This window comes from Poromitra crassiceps (assembly GCF_964638095.1).
Source record: "Poromitra crassiceps genome assembly, chromosome: 7".
Classification (NCBI taxonomy): domain Eukaryota; kingdom Metazoa; phylum Chordata; class Actinopteri; order Beryciformes; family Melamphaidae; genus Poromitra; species Poromitra crassiceps.
In genome coordinates this window covers 5,810,774-5,833,487 of record NC_139628.1, presented here as the reverse complement: position 1 = coordinate 5,833,487, position 22,714 = coordinate 5,810,774, and the positions used below count along the sequence as shown (strand labels likewise).

Genomic DNA, 22,714 nt, shown 5'->3' with positions numbered 1-22,714 from the left:
ACAGTTAGGTCACTGCAGAGCAGTGGCACAATTATACACATGAGAGCATGAGAAAATTAAGTGATACAGTGCTGGTTGAAGGCCTAACCTTCTGTTTCTTAGAAAGAAAAAGAAGTCTTTATAGATGTCCCGTCTGTCTCTCTCCGTCATGCAGCTCCCAGCTCCCAGCTCAGTAAACAGCTGCTGTGCTTTCCTGGTTTGCATTGCACACGGACACAATTATCCACATGAGGGCAGCGTTTCATAGGCCAAAGGTCATCACATGCAGTGTTGAGTCCACTTGATATAAAACTTGTGAAATATCCCACCCACTCCCATAAAAAATAAATGAATAAAAAGCCACCCCAACAAGCATAGCGGCCCACTAATTTGTCATCCCACAAAATATGATATGTAATGCAGCAATATAATCCTAATTAAAAAACAGGCTTACCTCAATACTGGGATGAGCGGAAGCAGGCCTACATTCCCTTGACTTTCTTCTTGTCATATTTGTAGTTTGTTGTTGCAATCCTTGTGAGGCATTCAAGGTGTGCATTGGTGAGCCGGTTTCTCTGCTTCGTCTTGATTATGTTCATGGTTGAGAATGTTGACTCACATGTGTATGTGCTCACAAAGAAGGACATCACTTTTTGTACAAGTGGTCTCAAAGTGGGAAAGTCTGCATCAGACACCAGACTCCAGAAGTGGCCACTGCTTTGAGTTCAGCTTTGAGAATGTTGTTTGTCTGCAACTCTACTATTTCACTTTCTAGAGCAGCACGATCAGAAGGGCAGAGCTGTGTGATAGTTGGAGTGAGAGAGGAAACATCCACATGGAAGGGGTTTTCAATTAATTTGAAAATATCCTTGTGCTCATTCACATCACTGAATCTGGATTCAAATTCTCCCCTCAGCTCTTTCAAAACGTCAACAAACCATCTGTGGCTGAAGTGCTGCTGCAGAGATGGGTTGTCTGTAGTGACAGCTCTGAGTTTTGGGAAGTGGACAAATTCTCTGTCAGGTATATACCGCACTGTTATTTTATTCTGGAATGCTCCGATTGCATTCAGCATGCTGCTTGGAAGCTTATCTTTCCCTTGAAGCTGCAAGTTGAGAGAGTTCAGGTGACTGGTGATGTCAGTCAGAAAGGCCAGCTGTATGATCCAGTGTGGGTCTGCCAACTCTGGCTCATGTTTCCCCTTGCTGTCCAGGAAAGAGCGAATCTCAGGGAGGAGGCTGATGAACCGCTCCAGCACTCTTCCACGGGACAACCATCTCACTTCGCTGTGCATCACTAAATCACCGTACTCTGTATCATACTCTCTCAATTAACTGTTGGAACTGTCTGTGGTTTAGTGCTCTGGATATGATGAAATTTACTACACGCACATTGCATTACATTTTGGAATTCATCATTTCTGAGTTTTGATACCAGTGCCTCCTGGTGTATGATGCAGTGAAAACTGATAAAGTTGGGAATTTCTTCCCTTTTCTTCATGAGACCAACAAGCCCCTTCTCTTTGCCTCGCATACTTGGAGCACCATCTGTACACACACTTGCAAGATTTGACCAGCTGATTTTTCTTTCATCAAAAAATAACAGAAGTGCATTGAGAATGTCCTCACCTCTCGTTTGGCCAAGGAGTGGAATTAAGCCCAGCATTTCTTCTCGGAACGAGGAACCTCACCCAAACACACAGTTGGGCTACATCTGTCACATCGGTGCTTTCATCCACCGCGATGCTGAAACATGACACTGCTCTCAGATCAGCCAATAACTGGTCACTAATGTCTTTGCCAATGTGTTCCATCCGCCTCGTAATGGTTGAATTGGACAATTGCAACGCCTTGATCTGTTTTTTAATTGCATCCTTGTTCTCAAAGTCACTGAACAGTATTTCTGCTGTAGCCAAATAGCAGTCTTTCACTATTTCTGCATCAGAGATGGGTTTTTTCGCCCGAGCCAAAATCCATGCAATCTCAAAAGATGCCTCAGTTAAACGCTCCGCTGTAGAAGTTGTTTTCTGTATAAGGTTTTGCTGCAACATAAGATATACCTTAAACTGCTCGATTGTTCTTTTCCGGAGTTCACTCCCAGGTGGATTAGTTTAATTAAAATTGGAATGTGTTGTTTTGAAATGGCGCTCCAAGTTGCCTCGCTTAAAACCAGAGAGGGTTTGTTTGCATATCAAACATAATGGGCTGGATCCGTGGAGGACAAATAAAAAGTTGTCTGTCCATTTTTCTTGAAATTTCCTGTGTTCGTCTTGTATGGCTCGTATCTTTCTTTTTTTACACGGAACACCTGTTGTCTCGTCTTGTTGATTTTCTTCATTCCACTCGTTTCTCTGGTCACGTCGTTTCTGTCCAGGTTGTGGCTGTCGCCGTCCACCCTCAGCATGTCCAGTTGGTTTTCGGATTAAAAAGCGTTCCATCTCAATAAATGAAAAAAACATCTAAAAGAAGTTTCACGGAAGCAAGGCAAGCAGGACGCCCTGTCATTCACACCAGGCAGAAGAACTCTGTTTCTGCGCCCCTCCCACTGACCTAAATAATCCCTCTGCTTTGGCTTGTTTGCAGTGTTGCCAGATACCGGTAGGCTATATGGTGAATTTCAACCCCCATTCGATGCTCCAGAGAGCCACCAACCTGGCAACCACGCAGTTTGTTTGACAGGTTTGAGGGAATGGTGATTGTATGATTTCTATCAGCTGCGAGCCGCGAGCCGCCAAGTAAAGTGTCTAGAGCCGCCATCGTCTCGCGAGCCGCGCAATGAGGATCTAGGTTCTAGACTAACTACTGCTGCACTGGGATGAACATCCATGGGCATATCAAATCTATACAATCAAATTAGTTCAGTCTATCGGGGAGGAGGGGGTCATCATCTGGGGCTCGGCGGCTGCTTTTATACCCTGTGATGGTCTGCAGCCCCTGCCAAACGCCCCTGGTGTCATTGGCTTTGAGCTTGGTGTGCAGACTGTCTTCATATTTAACTTTAGCTTTTTTCACGGCACGTTCAAAGTCATATCTGGCTACTTTAACACGTTCACTGCCAACGACGTGTTAACACGTTTTCAGAATCCAGCTGTTGACTGCCAACGACGTGTTAACACGTCGTCAGAATCGATTTTTTTTTTTTGACCGTGGGATGTGCATCTAACCCTTTTACATCTCTTATATAAGTATTGGACGTGTACAACGTGTACAACCCATTCCACCGACCCACTAAGTGGCGACAAGGAAGGAGGAAGCCAAGCAAAAAGCAGTGTGACGAAGCCATTCTCATGAAAATGGATTGGCGAAAACGCTTTCGTTTTCGCGCTGATTGCTGGCAGTGCGGGATTGCAAATTTGCATAATATATTACGGATGGAACACACTTTGAAACACGCAGCATAAATATGACCAGAATCGCAAAAGCTTTATCAAAGCTCTCAACCAAAACTCGAAGAAGCGAGCGAGTCCAACCAGACTTCCTCAAAGAGCGGCCGTGCAGACAGGCTCACAGCCGCACAGCAGCAGCAAAGCAGTGAGACTGGTGACAAGCTTGTGGTGCAGCAGGCCATTTTGCCTTGCAAAATAGCACCAAATTGGAAACAGCCATAAAAGGCTTTTAGAATGGGATTTTCAACCCATTCTTTTTTGTTTCTTTTTCGCTCTAATTTAGAGTAATTTAATTTCTATTCAGAAATTTATTTGAGAGGTCGAGAGTATGAGAAAGTGCATTTGCACAGGTAGGAAAGTGCTTGTGACACGGCGCTGCAGCCAAGAAGAACGCCCACGGAGGGAGGAGTTGGAAGCAGAGGGGAGTTTCCTGCTGTTATGGAGGAAATTACTGTTCAAAACTATTGTTTAGGTCTTACTGATGCCAAAAATGAATGGTTAAAGTGACTGTTCTATCGAATTTCACAAAAAGCCGTTTATCTCTGAATATTTTTTCTGACGCTGAAACCATGCTGTATTCAACTGCTAATGCTTACATAACTACTAACTCTACAAACTAACTCTTTTAGACAGAGAAAGCACACATTCTATTAGTTCTTTTTAGATGATTGGTGTTCACGAAGTCCTAACAGAAAAGAATCCTCGGCTCTTGTAAAATGAGCCTAGAATCCTCAAAAAAAAACCTGGCAGAACCTACCTACAGCATTGAAAAAAGGCTGGCAGTCAATGTGTTAAAAGGCTTCATTTTTCTTCAAGCAGAGGATTTTAACCTCTTTACTGAACCATGGTTTGTTATTGCTGAAAACAGTCACAGTCTTAGATGGAATACAGATAAGTTGATGTAAGAGGTAACTGTATCAGTATACTCATCCAGGTCAGCACATGAGTCTCAAAAAACAGACCAATCAGTTAATTCAAGGCAGGCACTTAGGCTATCAGCAGCCTGTGGGGACCATTGTGCTCACAATGGAGGGCACTGCACTGCACAATAGGGCACACTCCCAAAGTTTGAAGTCGATCCGACCAACAGTTCTCGATGGCATGCAGCAGATGATGCTCATCCATAAGCAGTGGTGGAAATGGCCAGGTTTTACTCTGGGAACCCTACTTACACAGGATGGGGGTTCCCGGAAGTGGCCTGGCCCTAGAGGATATTATTTATGAATGCGTGACGCATTATAGCCTACCAATAGCCACGTAAAAATCTCTTAGAAATGTCACTTAACTAATATCACTGAGCTCTACTGATTATTTCCCCTTGATTTTATTTATGATAGACTTGATGACACATGAATATTAATGCTGCTTATTCAGCTTACAAATACATCATCTGCTCATTTCATGCTGCCCTCTTTGCAAGACATTTTTTAATTGGAACCTGAGGAGGGATGCTGCCCCCCCTCATTTACTCACATCAAAGTAAACATAGGGTCGTTGACAGTGAATGGTGGCCATTCACTCTCAACGACCCTATGTTTACTTTTCTCACTACTGTCAATGATCCTACTTAAAGCTGGGGCGTATGGCTTGAAGGAGCGCAGAATTGAAGACAAATATTCAAATATTGAACGTGTTTCACGTCCAAATTGCACGAAAACAGGGCACTGCACTCCGTCAGGTCCCCCTCAGCGCACTCCACAAGTTTGAAGTCGATCTGACCAACGGTTCTCGAGATACGCAATGGACAGAGAGAGAGAGAGAGAGAGAGAGACAGACAATCCCGTCATTATATTATAGATAGATAGATAGATAGATAGATAGATAGATTACCACCAGCCCCACTAATAAAAATCAAATTAAATGCATTTTATTGCCGCTTTGATGTTCAGTCAGGTGAGCGCCCCAGAATAGCTGACAGCATGGGGCCTGTAACCCCTCCTTTCATAGTTGAGGAGCACCAGGTTAGAGCCCTACTATGTAAGCAACATGTCAGGAAAGCTGCAGGGACAGATAATGTTTTTACCTTTACTTTGAAAAACTGTGCTGACCAACTTGCCCCCGTTCTTACTGATATTTTTAACTGTTTCTTGTGCACACTTAAAATCCCGGCATTGTATAAATCTGCCACTGTCATTCCTGTGCCCAAAAAACCCAACCCTTCTTGCCTAAATGATTACAGACCCATCGCGCTGACCCCTGTGATAATGAAGGTTTTTGAATGGCTTGTATGCGACCACCTGTCTAGCATTGTAAAACTAGACAAATATCAGTTCGCCTACCAGCCCAACAGGTCTGTAGAGGATGCTGTGTCCATGTGCCTCCACACCATCCTGCTAGCCAGAATTCTTTTTATTGATTTTAGTTCCACGTTTAATACGATTGTGCCTTTTTAATTATTTGAAAAACTTAAACTGCTAGGTATTGATGACTCTCTGTGCCACCTGATCTTAGACTTTCTCTCAGACTGAGAACAGGTGGTTAAAATTGGCAACCTGCTTTCTAAGTCTTTGACCCTGAACACCAGAGCCCCCCATGGCTGTGTTCTCTCTGGTTTCCTCTATCTTGTTTACACAAATGACTGCGTCTCCCACTCCGACTCTGTCCATTTCTTTAAATATGCTGACGACACAACAGTAGTGGGTCTAATCAAGAACGACGATGAATCAGCCTACAGAGCTGAAGTACTCAGGCTTGTCGACTGGTGTAAAGAAAACGACCTGCTCCTAAACACTTCCAAAACAAAAGAAGTGATTGTAGATTTCCGGCGCGGTGAAGCAGTTCACCCTCCTCTGCTCATTAATGGCCAGCAGGTGGAGCGAGTGAACAGTTTCAAATTCCTTGGCACAACCATTTGTGAAAACTTAAAATGGGAGGCCAACACCGACCTCATCATTAGCAAGGCCCACCAGAGGCTCCACTCACTGCGACAGCTCAGGAAGTTTGGAGTGTCCAAGGAGGGGAAGCTCAGCTTTTATAGAGCCACTGTTGAGAGTGTCCTCACTTTCTCAGTGTCTGTGTGGCACGGCAACACAAGCGAGCACGACAAAGCTCGGCTAAAGAGAATAGTACGCACGGCGTCAAAGATCATCGGCTGCGACCTTCCTTCTGTCGCCTCCCTATACGCTACACGCATCAAGCGAAAGGGGGAGAAGGTGATGCGAGACCCCTCGCACCCCGCTTACTCCTTCTTCAAGCCCCTCCCCTCTGGTAGGAGGCTCCAGAGCATAAGGTGTAGGACATCTCGCTTCAAAAACAGTACATATCCTGAGGCTGTCCGACACCTCAACTCTAGCCCAAGAGCACAGGCACTTTGTGCTAGAAGGGTCAACACCAGCTAGGCTTTTTGCACTTTATGACCAAAAGCACTTTAAAAAATAGTTTAGCACTTTCTTTTTAACACGTTCACTGCCGTCGACGAGTTGACTCGTCAAGCAGAAACCAACGGTTGACTGCTGTGGACGAGTCAACTCGTCAAAAAAATTATAATAATAATTTTGACGGTGGGACGTGGATCCATGCCCCCTACGTCTCCTATAAAAAATATGGGAGCCACCGAACGTGTACAACCCATTCCACCGACCCACTAAGTGGCGACAGTGCTCTCCAGACTAGAGAAAGCCGAGCAAAAACAGCGTGAGGAAAACGCGGCGAAAACGCTTTCGCTTTCGCGCTGGAGCTGGCGCACAACATGGGGGATTCCTAAAATACACTCTGGGTGCAACACACGCAGCAGCAAACTCAAAAGCCCAGGATCGCACGCAGCTTCATCCCACCTCACATCCCAGCTCGCACCAGACTCGCCTGGCATACACTCTGCCTCTGCCTGCCTGCCTGCCTGCAGAGCCCCAGAGAAACACACACGGAGGGGAGGAGTTTGCAGGAGGGGGGGGGGGGGGTGCTCGGTAGTTTAGTCTCTCTCTCTCTCTCTCTCTCTCTCTCTCTCTCTCTCTCTTTCTCTCTCTCTCTCTCTTAGCTTATGCTTACTGTGGAATAAGTGTACGCACGCACGCACGCACACACACACACACCAGGGCCGGCTCTAGTCATATTGGAGCCCTAGGCGAGACTTGATTTGGCGCCCCCCCTCCCCCTTTCACACACACACACACACACACACACACACATGTATATCTGTGAATCATCAGCATTTATTATTATTATTATTATCATATAAAGATTTTGGTTGTTTGAATGTTTGAAGCCAGATTTATAGGAATATCTCATTTTAAATTAACATTAGGATTAGATTGACTCCTTTTCTCACTCCCATGTCACCACCTGCTCTCCCTGCAGGGCTTGAAATTAACTTTTGATCACCAGTCAATATAGCTGCTAGATTTTAAAGTTACCAGCCAATTAGAATTTCCACTAGCCAAAATGTTTTTCTTGAAATAAACCAGAATAGGAGTGCCACTGGGTTAATATAAGTATCAGTAGAAAATATGCTATAGCATAATTAATCTATACATTACAGTATTTCACTGATAAATTGTGTGATTTCAAATTGTGTCAAAATGAAGAGATTTTTGTTTATTTATCCATTTATTTATTTTTACATGTAAATCGGTAGCAGGAGTCACTGGTTACTCTGTTTATCCAGGCCTGACTTGTATACTTTATTTTTTTATAAATAATTATGAGGGGGTGCCCCTTTTTCACTTATGCAGGCACCAGGCCCCTAAACTGTCTGTGTACGTCAATGGATAGCAGCAGCAGCAGCTTGTTACTTACTTGCACGTTGGTTTCTCCCACAATCTGCTCTGCTGTTTCACTCACGTCTTTTCTCTCTACCCCCCCCCCCCCCTCTCTCTCTCTCGCTCTCCTTCTCTGTCAATAGTCACAGTATCTGTAGGTTCTTCACAATAAAAATTGTCCTGGTGCTTTGTCAATGAGTTCGCCTGAATCAGCAGAAATGTTTCAAAACGGCTCCAGACTACTGAAAGCGACCACGATTAAACGCTAGTCTACGTAGTAGATGTCAAACAGAAACTAAACTAAAAAAGAGGGGAACTAAACTAAAGCAGCCTACAGCCTTTTAAAATGTATTTTCCTGGTTCATTTTTGATGGGGAGGAGAAGGCACTAAGGCAGGTGAAGTGACACTCACCACCACCTCCGACGTAGGCTACGCAGCTGCTGCACTGACGCCGTCTGTGACAAGCGGCTTGTCGGGATTCCCGCAATCCTGCGCCCAATTTCAGGCACTGATTGTGCAGAAAAGGAGAGGGCGCCTGGGCGCACACCAGCGATTTTTGTTTTTTGTTTGTTTGTTGTTTTGTGAGGGCTACAGAGCGCCCTAGCCGAACTGGCGCCCCAGGCAGGAAACTGTTTCGCCTGTAGGGCGAGCCGGCCCTGACACACACACACACACACACACACACACACACACACACACACACACACACACACACACACACACACACACACACACACACACACACACACACACAACACAATACAGTATACACACTTGCCCAAGGGCACCCATAATCACAGGCACGTGAGGTGGTTCTAAAAATCCAATTATCTCAAAACTCTCTGAAAATCTCTGAAACCATGCTGTATTCAACTGCTAATGCCTACATAACAGAACATGATAAAAACTAACTATTTTAGACAGAGAAAGCACACATTCTATAAGTTCTTTTGAGATATTTTGTGTTCACAAAGTCGTAGCAGAAAGGCTAGGACTAGGCTCTTGAAAGATGAGCCAGAATCCTCAAAAAAAAACCTTGGCAGAAGCTACCTATTGATTGGAAAAAACTGTTGGCAGTGAATGTGTTAAATACTTTTTAAATACTTTTTATCTAGCATTTTTTAGCTCCCTGTGGCACTGTGGCACTCTGCTTTTTTAACAGGTTCCATGAATTGTCTTTTAAAATGTCGTTATTATCCTTTTTATTACTTCTTTGTTTTGTATGTATGGAACTATCTGCATCTACAGTATGTTTCTGTGTCTATGTGAGCACTTCTGCACCAAGACAATTTCCAATCAACCATGTGTTGAAATGGCAAATAAAGTTATATTCTATTCTATTCTATTCTATAACGTTATCGTCTTTTGTTGATAATGAATGTAACAGTCGTAAATATGCCTAAGGTTACTGTCTGTTATGCTTATTATGGTACACTGTTTGTTCAGTTTGGTCAACTATTAGACGGTACCGGGGGAGAAGGCTCTGACTGCAGTTAGCTGCAGTGGGACTGCACATTAGTATAATGTTAGCTTGATGCTAATTGCGGCTAACTAATATTGATTTATATTCATAGAAATTACCACGGGGCTCCACTAATAACGTTACCGTCTTGTGTGGATAATTAATATAACAGTCGTAAATATGCCTAACGTTACTGTTATGCTTATGAAACATTGTTTGATTGTTCAGTTTGGTCAACTCCAGGCATTACTACAGGGGAAGCAGGGTAGTTCCTGGCTCATGGTAACGTGATTATCCTTATCCATTTCCCCGCAGCAAATGCAAGCCAAAACACGACCAAACAGGCCACAATAACATCTAATAATTCATCCAGAATCCTTCCTGGGCATGTCGAGGCTGATCTGACTGATAAATTGTCTAGGTTGCTGTTTTCAAGTGACTTTTATGAGTTAATGTTACAAAGCAACCAACAGTGTGCTGTTGCCAGGGAGCTGCTTGTGCGAGTATGGTGCCCGCGCGTCAGCTCGTTCAAACGCTGCCTGCAGTTACTCCAACGGCCACTGGTGTCAGTAATAGTTAGAACTTACGGATAGGACCTTTAATACTGAAATTTCAAAATTTCACAGAATTACTTTTTTCACAAAACTTGCACTTTTTTTCCTCAAAATGGAAACTAATTCCCCCCCCCCTTCCTGTCATTGGAAACAAAACAAAAAAAATCCTCATGTCATTTTTATTTTTCATCATGCATGGCCCTAATACTCTGTCATACATATCAAATGTTTTTTCAAACAGTTCACCTTTTTTATGTTTGAGTTTACGTATTTTCCTTTTGATGAAGTCTATTAGACTGTTATGTTTGCTGTTTTTTTTTTAACTTTATGTATTGTTTTAACTGTTTGAAATAAATCGTTTCAATCAATCAATCAATCAATCAATCAATCAATGAATCAATGAATCAATCAATGAATCAATCAATGTTTACAGACACCAAGAATTCACAAAGGAGAATAAGCAGCATCTTCTCTATGTCTGTCTCTGTCTACAGCTGAAGGCAGAAAGTATCTGACTTGATCTAGATGCTGTGAATTCGCCAGGCAAACATCTTCCGAGGTAAAACATATTTTTATTTCTGATGGAGCAAAAGTGCAAACCATAAACAGGATATATATGTCTGTAAAAATAAAGAGTAACATTTTAAACGTTTCAAGAGATTTTAAAGCCAGGTCAAAAAGTTCAGTGCATTGTATACTTGACATTTTCAGAATCAGAATCTATAAAATAAAGTTGAAGTTGTGTGTCTGCGTGTCTGTATCAGGGTCGGAAATTAGCGAGGGTTCAGTGCAAAACACATGATCTGTATATAAATGGGAGCTATCTGTCTGTATGTCCCACTGATGACATCATCAGTGATGTCATAAATCCATAAATTCACTCACACACACACAAAGTCACGAGAGAGACTGAGGGAGAGGCAGAGAGACTGAGGGAGAGAGAGGAGAGGGAGAGGAGGAGAGGGAGGGAGAGAGAGGAGCGGGAAAGAGAGGGGAGAGAGAAAGAGGGGGGGGGGAGACTGGGGGAGAGAGCCGTTTGTCCCACTGATGACATAATCAGTGATGTCATAAATCCCACTGATGACATCATCAGTGATGTCATAAATAAAGGTTATTTTTCACTGGGGTAGCTTAGTATTTGCCTATATAATTTGATGGGGTTGCTTGTCAATTTTCAAAATAAATAAACAAACACGACCTGGGCTACAATACAGCCCACTTCTTGTTCCACAAGAAATTTCCCCATTTCATTTTCTCAATTTTTTTAGACAATTTGAAAAATCCTTATATAAAGAGTTTTAAGCCTGGAACCAAGCCAACCAGTCTTCCAGATAATTGTGAGTGACCATGAAAGATTACACTTGCAGCAAAAATAAAAATAAATACAAATTTGCAATAATTTTTATGTTTTATTTATATTCTTTGCTCCAAGTGAAATGTTTCATGGTCACTCACGATTCTCTAGATGACCGGTTTGCTTGGTTCCTTTATATAAGTGTAGCACGCACCTCCTAATACTGCTGGTAGTGGAGGGAGTGCAGTAAATTATAGTTAGTAAAGGTTACAAATATTATTTGTAACGTTTTATTTTCACCATATTATTTGTCAAATAATATCGGACAAGTGGAAAACAAGTGTTGAAAGCAGAGTTGAATAGAGATAAGAAGATTTGATAGGCTAAATCTGGATCTGGTTGGTTATACACAACATGAAGTATCATCAATCAGCCTTTCAAAACGTTCACAATTTAATTTGCTGAAGATTCTGTGTTTTTTATTTTTGACATTTCTTACAGCTTTCTGCCATTTTATAGTGGATAAAGTTGGTTCTTACAGTTGAATATTTCCTGTGATTTTACCAGGGAGCAACGATGGCGACGAATAAAGAGAAGCTCTTGCAAACGCTGGAGGATTTGAAAGAGGCAGAGTTTGAGAAGTTCAAGTGGTTCCTCCAGCAGGCTGACAGCCTGGGAGGCTTCCCAAAAATCCCAATATGCCGACTGGAGAAGGCAAACAGGCTGGAGACAGTGGATGAGATGGAGCGGACCTACAGCGAAAACATGCTGGTGGTGACCGAGAAGGTTTTAATGAAGATCAACAGGAAGGATCTAATGCAGAGTTAAGTCATGGGAAGATTAAAAAAGGGGACATTTGAAAAAAGATAGAACTCATCTAAACTTATGTCTTATATAAAGTGCAGGCTATCATTGTATCTACTTTTGTTGACCTACATCCAGACAATATATGTGAAGAGAGACAGGCAGCCTTGTGAGAGTATGTGTTCATTGTATTGTATTTGTGTTGATGTAATTTCTATGGATTTTAATAGACAGTTGGTAAATTCTCACTTTAGTCACCTTGTACATGGTGCATCATCACTTTATCCATAATCCCAGTAAAGAACCTCAGGGGTATCAGGGCTTTCATACAATCACTACCAATGTGTGTATTGTCTGAAAGGTTTTCCCCAAAGTAGTTTACATACATGCACATAACAAACAGCAAATGAGAAGTGCAGCTAGCTGCTTGGTTAACATATACGTTTTTGGTGCAACCAGAGCTTTATGGGGATCAGCACAGTGTGGAATCCGATTGGTTGCATGCAAGTCCTGGTTGAGTAATAATAACCGACTCAACAACAGCTACCTTATACCTTACACCAGTCAAGACCTGTTGCCAACCCAGCAGTAATGAGCTGAATAGAGTCTGTTGAGTTGTGAATGTGTAAATTATCAGTAAATGATTGCATTACTCTTTACTTGCCTCTCATTGATTTCCTCTGTTGTTTATTTATTTAGAAACGTCTGCAGAGTGTCAACGTCAACACAAATGGAATATGAAGGAGAACTTTCAGTATGTGTTTGATGGGATTGCTAGAGCAGGAAACCCGACACTTGTGAATCAGAATTACACGGAGCTTGACATGACAGTGGGAGAGAGTGGAGGTGTCAATGATGAACATGAGATCACACAGATTGAAGCAGCATCCAGAAGCCAGAGACCAGAAACACCAATCAAATGTCAAGACATCTTTAAACCCTTACCTGGAAGAGATAAACCAACCAAAACAGTGATGACAAAGGGAGTGGCTGGCATTGGGAAAACAGTCTTAACAAAGAAGTTTACTCTGGACTGGGCTGAAGACAAAGCCAACCAGGATATAGAGTTCACATTTCCATTCACTTTCCGAGAGCTGAACCTGCAGAAAGATAGAGTGTGCAGCTTGGTGGAACTTATTCATCGCTTCTTTCCTGACACCAAAGAAGCAGGAATCTGCAGGTTTGACAAGTTTAACGTTGCGTTAATCTTTGATGGTCTGGATGAGTGTCGACTTCCTCTAGACTTCCAGAACAATGAGATCCTGACTGATGTTACGGAGTCAGCGTCACTGGACGTGCTGCTGACAAACCTCATCAGGGGGAAACTGCTTCCCAAAGCTCGCATATGGATGACCACCCGACCTGCAGCAGCCTATCAGATCCCTTCTGAGTACATTGACGTGGTGACAGAGGTGAGAGGCTTCAATGACCTACAAAAGGAGGAGTACTTCAGGAAGAGATTCAGAGATGAGGAGCAGGCCAACATCATCATCTTCCACATCAAGACTTCACGAACCCTCCACATCATGTGCCACATCCCCGTCTTCTGCTACATGATTGCTAATGTTCTGGAGTCTGTGTTGAAAACCAGTAACAGAGAAGACCTGCCCAAGACCCTGACTGAGATGTACATCCACTTCCTGGTGATTCAGACCAAACGGCAGAACGTCAAGTTTCATGGGAGAACTGAAACAGATTCACAGTGGACGCCAGAGAATAAGGAGATGATTCTCTATCTGGGAAAACTGGCTTTTGAGCAGCTGGAGAAAGGCAACCTGATCTTCTATGAAGAAGACCTGAAAGAGTGTGGCTTTGATATCACAGCAGCTTCACAGTACTCAGGAGTGTTCACCCAGATCTTTAAAGAGGAGCGTGGTGGGTATGGGGACAGAGTGTTCTGCTTTGTCCATCTGAGCCTTCAGGAGTTTCTGGCTGCTGTTCATGTCCTCGTCTCATTCATCAACTCTGGTGTCAATCTGCTGTCAGAACCACAATCAAAATCCTCGTGGTCTCTGAAGGTAGGAGTCTCATCTAAACTAAATGTCCTCTACCAGAGTGCAGTGGACAAGGCCTTACAGAGTCCAAATGGACACCTAGACTTGTTCCTACGCTTCCTCCTGGGTCTTTCACTGCAGACCAATCAGAATCTCCTACGAGGCCTGCTGAAAAAGACAGGAAGTAGCTCACAGACCAATCAGAAAACAGTCCAGTACATCAAGGAGAAGATAAAGAAGAATCTGTCTCCAGAGAGAAGCATCAAACTGTTCCACTGTCTGAATGAGCTCAATGACCATTCTCTAGTGGAGGAGATCCAACAGTACCTGAGATCAGGAAGTCTCTCCACAGGAAAACTCTCCCCTGCTCATTGGTCGGCTCTGGTCTTTATCTTACTGTCATCTGAAGAAGTCCTGGATGTGTTTGACCTGAAGAAATACTCTGCTTCCGAGGAGGCTCTTCTTAGGCTGCTGCCAGTGGTCAAAGCCTCCAATAAATCTGTGTAAGTGCCTAGAAAACCAAATAGATTCATTCAGATATATTGCACCTTATTCATGCAGAATAAAACGTGTTTTCAAAGTTCTTGTTTGTCTTCTAATGCTCCTTCAGGCTGAGTGGCTGTAATCTGTCAGAGAGAAGCTGTGAAGCTCTGGCCTCAGTTCTCAGCTCGCAGTCCTCTAGTCTGAGAGAGCTGGACCTGAGTAACAATGACCTGCAAGATTCAGGAATGAAGCTGCTCTCTGCTGGACTGCAGAGTCCACACTGTAGACTGGAGGTTCTGAGGTCAGATCCATTTACTTTCTTTTTTTTCAATTTAATTGATGTCTCCAAACTAAGGTCTGTTCTGACCTGAACATGAGTTGCAAGCGAGAGAGGGAGGCCTGGCTAACTCCAACATCAAGAGCATTACAGTAATCAAGTCTGCTTGAAATAAAAGCATGAATGAGCTTTTCAAGGTCCCAGAAAGATTAAAAAGGGCTTGACCTTAGATAAAAGCCTCAACTGGAAGAAGCTAGATTTCAGGACAGAGTTAATCAGTTTGTCAAGTTTAAAATCACTGTCCATTTTCACACCCAGGTTGGTTACAGTGAGTCTTACAAATTGTCCTAATGGGCCCAAGTCCATGTGAAGGGAACCACTGGGACCAAACATCAGCACTTCAGTTTTACTGTCATTGAAATTGAAAAAGTTTAAGGCCATCAATGCTTTGATGTCGTTTAGACAGTTCAACAAAGGGTTCATGGAGTTGCATCCATGTATTCCAGGGGCAGGTCAATTTGTGTGTCGTCCGCGTAGCAGTGGAACAAGATGCCATACTTCCTGTATGAATGGACCTGAGGGGAAGTAAATAGAGAGCGAAGAGGATTGGCCCAAGAATTGAACCCTGGGGCACCCCACAGGGGAGGGGTGCTGAGGAGGACTCAGAGTCACCAAGGCTGACAGAAGACAAGTAGGACCTGAACCATTCCAGGGCAGTGCCTTTGATGCCGACACAGTGCTCCAGGCGGGAGCCTGTGTCGAATGCAGCTCTGAGGTCTAAAAGCATAAGAATGGCAGAGTCCCCAGATTCAGTTGCTAAAAAAAGATAATTAAAAACTTATAAAAGTGCAGTTTCAGTGCTGTGAAGGGCTTTAAAACCAGACTGGAATACCTCAAGAACGCCATGAGAGTCTAAAAAAGATTGTACTTGTGTGAGTACAACTTTCTCTAAATTCTCTGAAAGAAATCTCAACATTTAGCATTGTTTTGTAGCTTATGTGAATTACTTTCCATGAAGATACTTCACTATTTCCTCTACTTGCAGCATCAGTTGCTGAAACCAGAAATAGCAGAAATGATTTCAAAGATTCTGTCAGAAAAGTGGAAAAGTCAAACTGAACCAAATTAAGCCACAGAGCTGATGACTTGCTCAACTATTTTCATTTGAGACAGTACAATTGTGCTTGCTGTGTGTATGTGTGTGTGTGTGTGTGTGTGTGTGTGTGTGTGTGTGTGTGTGCGTGTGTGTGTGTGTGTGTGCGTGCGTGCGTGCATGTGTGTGTATGTGTGTATGCGTGTGTGTGTGTGCGTTCGTGCGCGCACATGTGTGTGTGTGTGTGTGTCTGTGTAGGCTGTCAGGCTGTCTGCTCACAGAGGAAGGCTGTGCCTCTCTGGCTTCAGCTCTGAGCTCCAACCCCTCCTATCTGCGAGAGCTGGACCTGAGCTACAATCATCCAGGAGCCTCAGGAGTGAAGCTGCTCTCTGCTGGAATGGAGGATCCACACTGGAGACTGGACTCTCTCAGGTATGGAGAGGCAACATCTGCTAGAAGGCTGAGAGTCACAGACATTTTCTCTGACACAGTGGAGACGAATCTCTCAGCAATGGAGAGACAATGGGCTCTATTATCCCCCTGGCCTTAGGAATAGGCCAGAATGGGTGTTTCGGCCTTAAATACCAGCCTAAAGCGATCTTCCCAACGGGCGTTAATTTTGCGGTTAACGCTTTTCAAAACCAGGCCTTATTAACACCGGGGATGCACCCACGGCGTTATCCTATTTTGCGGACATGTCTTTCCAAACTCAACTCTCAGTTGTGTCTGCATGCTCGTCTGATACAGACTTCTCCCTCTCTCTCTCTTTCACTCACTTGCACTCTCTATCTCACTCACTCTCTCCCTCTCACTCTCAATCACTCTCTCTGCTGCTATCTCACTCTCTCTCTCCCCTCTCTCTCTCACTCCCTCTCTCCCTCTCTCTCTCTGTCTCTCACTCGCTCTCCCCCTCTCTCACTCTCTCTTTCACATCTTTGCCAGTCATCTTCTCTTCCCCTCCTGACTTACATGATCTTTGCTTCTAGGGCTTTTCTGACCGGACTGGAGTCGCTCCGTGGATCGGAGGTTGGAAGGGAAGAATGTGATTGGTTTACTGGAGATCACCAATCCAACACTTCTTGGCATTCTGGCTTTTAGCATCAAGGAAAAATTAGGGAATGCGCGTGACCACGCCCACTAATAGCTCTGCGTCCAGCCATAAATGCAAATTTAAGACCAGGGGGGAAATAGAGCCCAACGTCTGTTAAGGCTGAGAGTTACACACATTTTCTGTGTCACACTGGAGACTGCAGCCAGTGGCAACAATTTGGATATGGGCCGTTGTCATTTTATTAATTTTTTAAATGTATTTTAGTCCCCTCAAGAGGCTGTGCCTTTTGCCAGGTCACCATTGTAAATACGAATTTGTTCTTAATGACTTACCTGGTTAAATAAAAGGTTAAAAAAATGAAAAAAGCATGGAATCTCTCAGGTATGGAGAGACAGCGTCTGCTAGAAGGCTGAGTAAGACACATTTTCTGTCATACTATAAGCTCAGGAATGATGATTATTGTTTGTTTATCAAATATATTATATTGATCAGACTTTATGTAAATGTTCCCACAGTGTGGACCATGGTGGAGTGCAGATGTTGAAACCAGGTCTGAGGAAGTGTAAGTGTGTGTTTAATTCCCCCAAAATGAAAACATGAAATTCCTATTTAAATAGAAAGGTCAAGTATGTGTCATATATTTATTAAAATCCTACTGTGAACAAAGATGGCTGAAAAATGTTTCTTCATGAAACTGAAGAACTGAAGAACTTAACAAATAATAAACACAACAGACCCTGGCCACACACATTTTAACTATTTATTTATGTCCACATATAAGAAAATGGTACAAGGACACAAATAGTGGTGGTGCAGTAGAGTACATTCACAAAATGGACCAGTGGCATATAGGTCTTCACAATTCAGAACATAATACTCAGTTCTTGGGGATGCTATTTAGAAGAGGGGGGGGGGGGGTCACTGGAGTGATTTGGAGTGCTCTGAAATAAAAAGCTGTGACCATTCTCTGATCAAAATATATTTTTCTTTGACAATCCTCAAGTGATTGGAAAAATATGATGATGAAAACAATGTTCACTCAAAATTAGGTAGAGCACATAAACAACTCGACTTGCACTATGAGATAAGAAAGGCCACATCTGGCCATGAAATAAAATATGAAGTTATAGCCGCAAACGGTAATACCAAGGGTTCAAGCCTTGAACAAATGCTTAAGAAAGAAGAAAAGCAGTCGGAAGAATAAGAATAAGAATAATGAACATAACAATAGGGTTTCCAGCCCCAAAGGGCACTGATGCACTGACACGGAGGGACCCAGACTTAACGCCCTTGGTGCATGGTGCACGCCTGTCAGTCTGGCGAGAGGCGCGCCAGCATGGCCCGAGAGTCCAGGTCGAGCCCCAGGAAGGATGCAACCTGCGCTGGGACGAGGCAACTCTTCTGCCAGTTCACTAAAAACCCCAGGGTCTGCAGGTGATCTGTCACCGCCCTGGTATGCTCCACAGCGCGGACCCTCGAGTCCGCCACTATGAGAGCATCGTCGAGATCGAGGAAGACGCAAATCCCACTCAAGCGGAGGGGAGCCAGGGCTGTCTCCACGCACACATTGAAGGTCCGTGTGCTCAAGGACATGCCAAACGGCAGAACTCGTAAGCTTTTCCCAGGAAGGAGATCCTCAGGTATTTCCTGTGCCTCCGAACCACGGGGACATGGAAGAACGCATCTTTCAGATCCATGGAAGTAAGAAATCCTGTGGCTTCAACGAATTGAAAGGCGGGAAGGGAAAGCATTAGGAATGGGAACCTCCCTCAGCGCCAAGCTCCAGAATCGGACGCAAGGAACCGTCCTTCTTGGGTACGGCAAGGTACCTGTGATAGAAACCCCAAGTGCTCCTCCGCCTTGGGGACCGAGCGTATCGCCCCCTTAGCGAGCAGCATGGTTGGGGCGAGAATTCGGGGGGAGCAGGGTGTGAGAGGCTGCGCCCACCTGTCACACGGCTAGCTCCGCAAATGCTAGGCATGCCAGGGGAAAGTCCTTCACGCAAACTCCGACTATAGACGCGTCCAGGGGACGCGCCAGGTCGGGCTGGTCCTCTTTTGAGCCAGAGAGCGAAGACGGGTGTCGTACGCCATTGACTGCGGGCTCGCAACGCCACTCGGCGGCCTGAACCGCTGTGGAACACCCTGGAGGCCGCACATAGATCCCATGAAGGCTCCCAGCCAAAGTCGGGCCCTGGGCCCCAACGATGGTGAGCCGGTGTCCGGAGGTGTGGTCTACAGGAGAGCTCCCGACCGATGACAGGAGCACGGTGCCGTCCATGGTGGGCTTGTCCTGGGCGCTACAAACCGAGGCCCAGCCATGGCCATGGGCCAAGGTGAGCTGGGCGTCTTGCGCTGGCAGGGGCGCCCCAAAGAAGGGGGCAAAATTTACCATTTACCGAGGGAATGGGACCCAAGGAGAGCTCCTAACTGAACTCGGGCCCTGGACACCGAGGACGGTGGGCGTGTCCCTAGAGCTACAAGCCGAAGGCTGGCACAGAGCCCAGACCTTGGCGAGCTGACCGGTGGGCTTGACCTGGGTGCTGCAAACAGAGGCCAGGCCGTGGCCATGGACCAAGGTGCGCTGGGTCCCCTGCCAGGTTCCTTGCACTTGCAGGGGGCGGCCCAATGAAGGGAATGGGACCCAAGGAGAGCTCCCAACTGAACCCGGGCCCTGGGCACCGAGGACGGTGGGCTTGTCCTTAGAGCTACAAGCCGAAGCCTGGCACTGAGCTAGAGAGCTGCGCGGGCATGAAATCTCGGCCCGTGACATGCAGACCCGTGCCCGATCCGGCCCGGATGAGTTATGAAATTAATTGGCCCGAGCCTGTTGCGAGGCCCGAAGCCAATATTACGATATAATGACACATCTCTCTCCCTCTCTGTTCCGTGTGCTGCGTCGCCGCGCGGCCGTCCTGCAGCCTCTCTCTGTCTGTTTCTCTATTTGACTCTGTCTGTTCGGGAGCTGTCCACTCGCTGTACACGGACGGACACAGCACACATGGCTTATTTCTCTCTCTCTGTTCGGGACACACATGACACACGTGTGTGTGTTTGAATTAATTGAAATGCTGCTGTTAATCTTATTTTTTTCACTTGCCTTTTTGAGAATGAAGCAGTCATTATTATTGTTGTCATTCATTGTGTTCTTAATGATCTCACTTATTGTGTGTGTGTGTGTGTGTGTGTGTGTGTGTGTGTGTGTGTGTGTGTGTGTGTGTGTGTGAGAGAGAGAGAGAGAGAGAGAGTGTGTGTGTTTGAAGTAGGCCTACATTTGCTGAAATACAGTTCTTAATGTTATTTTGTTTGAGTTTGCTAGTTCTAGTGCTGCCCCTTTGTACATTATGGCTGTGGCTGACAAAAGTTAACAATAAATTATGTAATTAGGAATAAGTGTGCCTCCTGCGTAAACTGTGCAGCTGAATAGACTGTATTTTAACGTCGGTCATATGGGGGTACTTGGAGAGCCAACTAATTTCTCAGGGGGTACTTGGTGTAAAAAGGTTGAGAACCACTGGTCTAATTTGTTTCAGTTTAGGGTTCCTTGACATGAAAAAATGTGAGAACAGTATGAGTGTGATAGTATTTGAAAAAGTAATAGTATGTCACAGAATTGCTGCAGTAAATGTTTTATAGTACAGTATTTTCAATAAGAAATTACTGCAAGAGATCAACAACAATCTACACGATAGCTGCTCATTAAGTTGTATCAAAATAAACTTTATAAACCGAAAAAGACACAGATCAAAAACACCTTAAAGGTCCATTCCGTCAATACTCACTCTTACTGACGCCGGTGGCCGTTAGAGTAACTGCAGGCAGCGTGTGAACGAGCTGACGCGCGGGCACCATACTCAGACGTGCACAAGCAGTTGCCTGGCAACAGCAGAGCTGTTGGTTGCTTTCTAACGTTAACTCATAAAAGTCACTTGAAAACGGCAACCTGGACAATTTATTGGTCAGATCAGCCTCGAGATGCCCAGGAAGGATTCTGGATGAATTAGGGGACATTATTGTGGCATGTTTGGCCGTGTTTTGGCTTGCGTTGGCTGCGGGGAAGTGGATACTCACGTTAGCACAAGCCAGGAAATAGCCTGCTCCCCCTGTATGTACGGTACCGTGTAATGCCTGGAGTTGACCAAACTGAACAGTCAAACAATGTACCGTAAGCATAACAGACAGTAGGCTAACGTTAGGCATATTTCCGACTGTGAGATTCATTATCAACACAAGACAGTAACGTTATTAGTGGGGCTGGTGGTAATTTCTATAAATATAGCTAAATCTATTAGTTAGCCGCGTATAGCATCAAGCTAACGTTATGGTTATAATAGGCACTCACCACCGCAGCTAACTGCAGTCAAACAATAATGTTCCATGACCATAAGCATAACGGTAGTAACGTTAGGGTTGCATTAATTCACACAAGACGGTAATGTTAGCAGAGTTTCTGACCAGGTGGTCAGATACTTGTACTACGGAGTGACAATAAAAATCTTGAATCTTGAAAACCCATTAGCAAGCAGCTAACGTTATCTGGTCAAAACCACATTACAGTAGCTACAAGCAGCAAGTTCCCTTCATGAACCTAAAACACAGTCCTGACTCTAGTTTCCCCCCGATGTCGGTCACATTGCTGCTGTCTGGCCAGACGGGCTTCATTAGATAAATATTTATTTATTTAGTGTGGACTTTTTCTGGAGTCTGTGTTGTTGTTTCCTTTTGCTAGCAGCGACGAACGTAACGTTAAAAGCTACTTTAGCAATTTCCTGTTAGCCGTCTAGGACAAGAGGCAAGCTCATGAACGCGCGCAGACGTCACATCCTCTAGCTGTGGCGGGAAATGCTAACCCCTTCGAAACTGAGGTATTTCCATGTATCTTCTGAACGACTGGTCGGAGAGAAACGCCCCTGGTCGCCATTTTTAAGTTATGTCAAGGCGCATTCACTCATTGCCAATAAAAAACACTTTGTGCACATTTATTTCTCGCCAGAACCGACAGAATGGGCCTTTAACGCACACTGCAACATCTGGGTACGTCTCCAACTTACAGTAGATGATAATCAGCTGTGATTGGTCTATTTGCACAATTTCAATCAGCTGTTTCTCAGTAGCAATGAAAAGATACAAGACATATGGCGCTCTATCATCGCAAAGGCGGTAATTTTGCATTAAGGCCCGTTTTGTGCCAGAATAGCGCTGCGTGCAGCACTGTTTTGGGGCGTGTTGCCCCGCTGCGCTCTGCATCAACTCGGCACAAACGTCCAGATTGGGCGTGTTTAAACCCAAGTGTGATCATGTCCACCCCCGTTAAAAGCCACAGCGTCACGTCTGTGACAGCAGCTTCCTTCTCGCTGAGCAAGCAGAGGGAGGGAGTGAGAGAAAGAAAGAGGGCGAGAGAGAAAAGAGAGATGGGGAGAGCGAGAGATGGGAAGAGAGAGAGAGGGAGAGAATTGGAGGATGAACAAGTTCAGATTCAATATACATTATATAAACCATTATAAACTAATACAAATGGTGATAACAAAATTGGTGCTGATGGAACGATATTCCATTTGAAACACATCAAAGGGCTGCCCCACAGTTATGCAGTGAATATCTCCCAAAGTAGTTTTGTTCATATAGGCCAGGGGTGGGCAATTAT

The 22,714-nt window shown here is 44.5% G+C and overlaps 1 protein-coding gene across 2 annotated transcripts in view; it reads left to right on the top strand.

The window, feature by feature from the left end:
- Positions 1 to 22,714, top strand: part of LOC310780016 (NLR family CARD domain-containing protein 3-like) — a 78,012-nt gene that overhangs the window by 46,731 nt on the left and 8,567 nt on the right. For both annotated transcript variants that reach the window (XM_083640550.1, XM_083640551.1), the window contains exons 2-7: positions 10,570 to 10,634; positions 11,937 to 12,192; positions 12,873 to 14,670; positions 14,778 to 14,951; positions 16,279 to 16,452; positions 17,587 to 17,633. In XM_083640550.1, coding sequence (XP_083496676.1) covers positions 11,946 to 12,192; positions 12,873 to 14,670; positions 14,778 to 14,951; positions 16,279 to 16,452; positions 17,587 to 17,633 — 2,440 coding nt within the window. In that variant the 5' untranslated portion in view covers positions 10,570 to 10,634; positions 11,937 to 11,945. The remainder of the gene's footprint in view (positions 1 to 10,569; positions 10,635 to 11,936; positions 12,193 to 12,872; positions 14,671 to 14,777; positions 14,952 to 16,278; positions 16,453 to 17,586; positions 17,634 to 22,714) is intronic.